The sequence below is a fragment of the Otolemur garnettii genome, unplaced genomic scaffold (genome assembly GCF_000181295.1).
Source record: "Otolemur garnettii isolate 467f Iridium unplaced genomic scaffold, OtoGar3 scaffold00013, whole genome shotgun sequence".
NCBI classification, from domain to species: domain Eukaryota; kingdom Metazoa; phylum Chordata; class Mammalia; order Primates; family Galagidae; genus Otolemur; species Otolemur garnettii.
Genome location: NW_003852408.1, coordinates 3,512,270 through 3,516,847, shown reverse-complemented (window position 1 = coordinate 3,516,847; position 4,578 = coordinate 3,512,270). Strand labels below are relative to the sequence as shown.

The 4,578-nt window shown below is 41.0% G+C and overlaps 1 protein-coding gene across 1 annotated transcript in view; it reads right to left on the bottom strand.

Annotated features, from left to right (window-relative positions):
• Positions 1–478: 478 nt before the first annotated feature.
• The window catches only part of SLC16A14 (solute carrier family 16 member 14), a 30,652-nt gene continuing 26,552 nt past the window's right edge, over positions 479–4,578 (bottom strand). The window contains exon 4 of the mRNA XM_003784879.2: positions 479–630. Within this exon, the coding sequence (XP_003784927.1) occupies positions 479–630 (152 nt within the window). The remainder of the gene's footprint in view (positions 631–4,578) is intronic.

Genomic DNA, 4,578 nt, shown 5'->3' with positions numbered 1-4,578 from the left:
ATTGGTAGACCACTAGCTCCCTGTAATAATTAATTTCTGGAATAGAGTCATATTCTTGTGCTTGAAATCCATTTCTCCTAGAGCTTTCCAGAAACATAGACTTCAGTTTTGCCTTACAAAGAAGCAGTTGAGTTGGAAACCTTTTATTCCCTGTTTTTGCCTTAAAAGCTCTATCTAAAACCGTTGTCCCACTAGATGATGAAAGAATAGTTTTTATGAGGGCATTTCTACCAATCATTTACTACACCGTCTTTGAAGAACATTATCACCTCTAAAACAAATGTAGATCTTCTGTATTGCTTCTCCACAGAGGCAGTCCTGCTTATAAATGAGGCCAGAACAAGGACATATACAAATGACAATGCCAGCTACTGTACAAAGTGCTTTCCCACATTTTGTCATGTTAGGTGCCTCACAGCAACCATGTGAGGTAGGCGTGAGTATCACAATGAAATCTGACACGAAACATTCCAGGACACTAAACACGTGCACCATCCATGTATTTTCTTCTGTATTGTTCTATAATTCGAATACATGGTTGGATGAGCAAAAAGAGTATTCCTACCATGTAAAGCAAACCACATATATAGAAGGAAAAATCATATTTTTGTGTCATGTCGTAGATCCACCCTACAAAACAAACAAAAAAAGAACATATTTAGTGCAACATAGTTGATAGAACAAAAGTCAAGAACACAAGGCAGGTGTTTATTGCTACTGTACATATGTCTTAAAGAATTTACATGTCATTTAATGCCAATGTGTTTCACTTAGCTTTTTCCCGTATAAACCCGTGCTCCCAATGCCTCGGGATGGCTGTGATCCTCCTATAAGTCATTCAGGAACTTCTGAAGGTACTTGAGGCAGGACCCAGCTGACCCATGGGGAGAACCTTATGGTTAACTTGAAGGCTGACACAAGCCAAAATAGAAAAATGAATCCAATGATCTTTTTTCACAAATGCAAACATTAATCTTTTCCAAAATCTTCAAAACTCTTCTTAAGAAGTTTAAAGTGTGTCTCAAAAGAGGTCCAGCAGAAGGCAATAGAATTTTCATTCGTTCTGAATGAATGAATTTACCCATTTGAGGGCAAATATCTGTTCTAGAAAGAATAAAAATCTCTAGGTTTTATAAATTTCACATTTAAAGAAAAACAAACATTAAAAAAACTATGATCCTTTCTTTTAGCAAGTTAAAAGCTAGGAATTCTGGGCTCCGCACCTGTGGCTCAAGCAGCTAAGGTGCCAGCCACATATACCTAAGGTGGTGGGTTCAAATCCAGCCCGGGCCCGCCAAACAACAATGACGGCTGCAAGCAAAAAATAGCCAGGCGTTGTGGCGGGCCCCTATGGTCCCAGCTACTTGGGAGGCTGAGGTAGGAGACTCACTTGAGCCTAGGAGTTGGAGGTTGCTGTGAGCTGTCATGCCATGGCACTCTACCTAGGGCACAGCTTGAGGCTCTGTCTCAAAAAAAAAGAAAAAAAAAGCTAGGAATTCTGGATCTACTTTCAAAGTAAAGCAAGTTTTTCAATTTATTATTTCATATAGAAAAAAATAACAGACTCTTCAAAAGTGGCTCAGTAAAACTCTGTTATCATCTTTTCTTAATCTAAATGTAAATTAAAACAAGAAAGACAAAAAGAATTAAATATAGCCTAATAACAATGATTTGGTTTCAGAACTGAATCCCAACACTGACATATGAACAAAAATACACCCCACCTCGACTCCATGTTTCAGTGGTCGGCTGTGGAGGGCTGTGACAGAGTGAACAATTCACCTGCTGACGGTGCAGAGTGGGGTTGATCTATGGAGAGTACGTGATGGGACTGTCTACAATCTACAGTGTAAAAACATTCACAAATACCAATGAGGTTCTCCTATTCGACTCATCTCATATGACAGCTGACCATGTCATTTTAACAGCTAAATCCTCTATGATCAAGTGATTGAGCACAGAAATGATGGTTCTCAGTAGCAAGCCCTGACAGCTGAAACAAGTTCAACTATTATTTATTGTTGCTTAAAGTGAACCACAGAAATAGAACCAAATCCTACCTGACTGGAAAATTAACTTATCTCTAGTTCAGACTATTTATTTACTTTTTTGTTTGAGGTGGCTGACTTTAAGCTCCAGGCGTCTGTGACGTGGCCCCAGCTACCTTTCTCCCCTGCTGCCCCAGCTTACTCACCAGCACAGCCACACTGAAGAGTTTCAAGTGCATTTCTCTTGGTTCTCTCTGTCCATGTCCTGTTCCCCCTCCTGGTAGGGACAGTAATAAATTCTATCCCCATAGGGCACCCTAGAACCCCCTTCTCTCCACTCCATCCCTCTTCTTTACTCTGCAGAATATAGAAAATGTCTTCTGGCTTGGCGCCTGTGGCTCAAGCGGCTAAGGCGCCAGCCACATACACCTAAGGTGGCGGGTTCGAATCCCCAGCCCGGACCTGCCAAAAACAACAATGACGGCTGCAACCAAAAAAAAAAAAAAAAAAATAGCCGGGCGTTGTGGCGGGTGCCTGTGGTCCCAGCTACTTGGGAGGTAGAGGCAGGAGACTCGCTTGAGCCCAGGAGTTGGAGGTTGCTGTGAGCGTGATGCCATGGCACTCTACCCAGGGGGATAGCTTGAGGCTCCGTCTCAAAAAAAAAAAAAAAAAAAAAGAAAATGTCTTCTAAGAATTGCTATAGCCTTAAATTCATTAGTTTGTTTTATTAATCTTGTCTCTTTCCTCTAAAAGTAAAAGAATCCCCACATATCCCCAAACTTCAAAAGTAGCTCATACATCAATTTTTTAAAAAAAGTACACCCAACTTCACTGAACAATTTAATATGTACAAATTATAGGAGTTGTCCTCAATTTTCTGTTGAATCAGTCCCACAGGTTTCCTCCAATCTACTTTTAAGATTTATTCATAAATAACTTTAGATCTTTCCCCCTCCCTTTGCTGTCTGTTTTAATAATTTCTGCTATTTTGGACTCAAACCAAGACAGAGCAGAGCAGGTCAGGAGACACCAGTACTCTACCCGGGGTTTTGACCCTCAGCATGTGTTGACACAACCTTTTCCCACAAGTGGCCTTTCCCACTCATCCTTCACGGCCTCTCCCTCAAAGTCGGATCGTGGTTCCTCGACGTGGAATCCAGGAACCTTGGCAACCCTGACCCAGCCACCAATTCGAATCAAATCAACAGCTACAAAGTAAAACTTAGTTCCCTATTAAATTGCATTCTTTTTCATTTGAGTCTGTCAGATGAGAAATAATAGCTGTTTTTCTTATTAATTAAATAAGTACTCCCAGCTCTTGGTGAAAAACACTGCAAATTATTTTAAGGTGTTAGATTTTGTGGCCTGAAGGAGGTAATGTGTCTTATTCTCGTCAGCCAAATCTGAATGCCCAGGATTCCATACGTGAACCAGATCGAGATGTTCATGTTGCTTAGTGACATGGATGAAATGTCTGCTCCATATCTCTGACTGTGCATTACACTCATCTCCTAAGTGAAAATGTGTCATTGTCTACCATGGCAGAAAATTGTACCAAGTTTTTTTTAATGCCAGCAGAAACCTCTTTGAGAAATGGGAAAGGCACTTATTTCTGAACCATTTTTTAGAACAGGTAATGTGAACAGTAATTTTCCTTGCAGCAAACCCAGCTAAGTAATAATTTCCAGCCCATCTTGAATCTCTAATAAGAATTCAGTGTGATAATTTAGACACTCACATTGCCAGTCACTCTGACCCTATGGTGTACAAATTAATGACAGATTCCATTTCTGCACATAATATCTCTAAAGGGCCTATGAGAAAGGGTGGAGGAGCCACTCCTATGTCCTTGTAGCCTCAATGGGCATTTAACATCTCTAACAGGTTGCATTGGTTAACTGACCCAAACCACAATCCCAGTTCTTTTCTCTTTTCCTTCCTCTGATACACAGGCTGGAAAGCAAAGTACCCCAATTCACAGCTCTTCTTGAACTCTGGACTAGTATGTGACACAGCTCTGGCCAATCAGATGTAAGTGGAATTCTGCTGAGACTGAGCCTTTTCCCCCTACCTCCTCCCTGTTATAAACAATGTTGTAATGGCTGGTGCTACAGCATCTATTATGTGATCATGAGGTAACAAGAGGAACAGGCCAAAGAAGATCCCAAGACACTGTCTCAATATCAGCCAGTGCCTGGACTCTATGTTCCAGTTATATGACACAAGTCTGTTTAAACCATCATTGTTAAGGTGTTCTCTTATAACCAAATGTATCCCTACCTGATAGAAAACTCAGTACAATGAGATCAGTGAGCACTTTCAGCTCTTTCAACTGCCAAAACAGTTTGCTACACTGCTACAGTTACTGTTACCTAAAATGCTGCATCTATATCTCCATGTACAGGCAGACAACAGCAGCAGCCTGACCCAGGAAGAGCCCATTGGTAGCCACGGGGCTTCCTAAAGCAACTGTTGGGGCTTAAACCTTCAGTCGCTATATGCCATTTGTCAGCTGAATAGACAAAAACTCATGATTTCTTGACCTTTGGATTCCAACAGGGACTTATAAATGTTTGTTGGCAGATCCCTG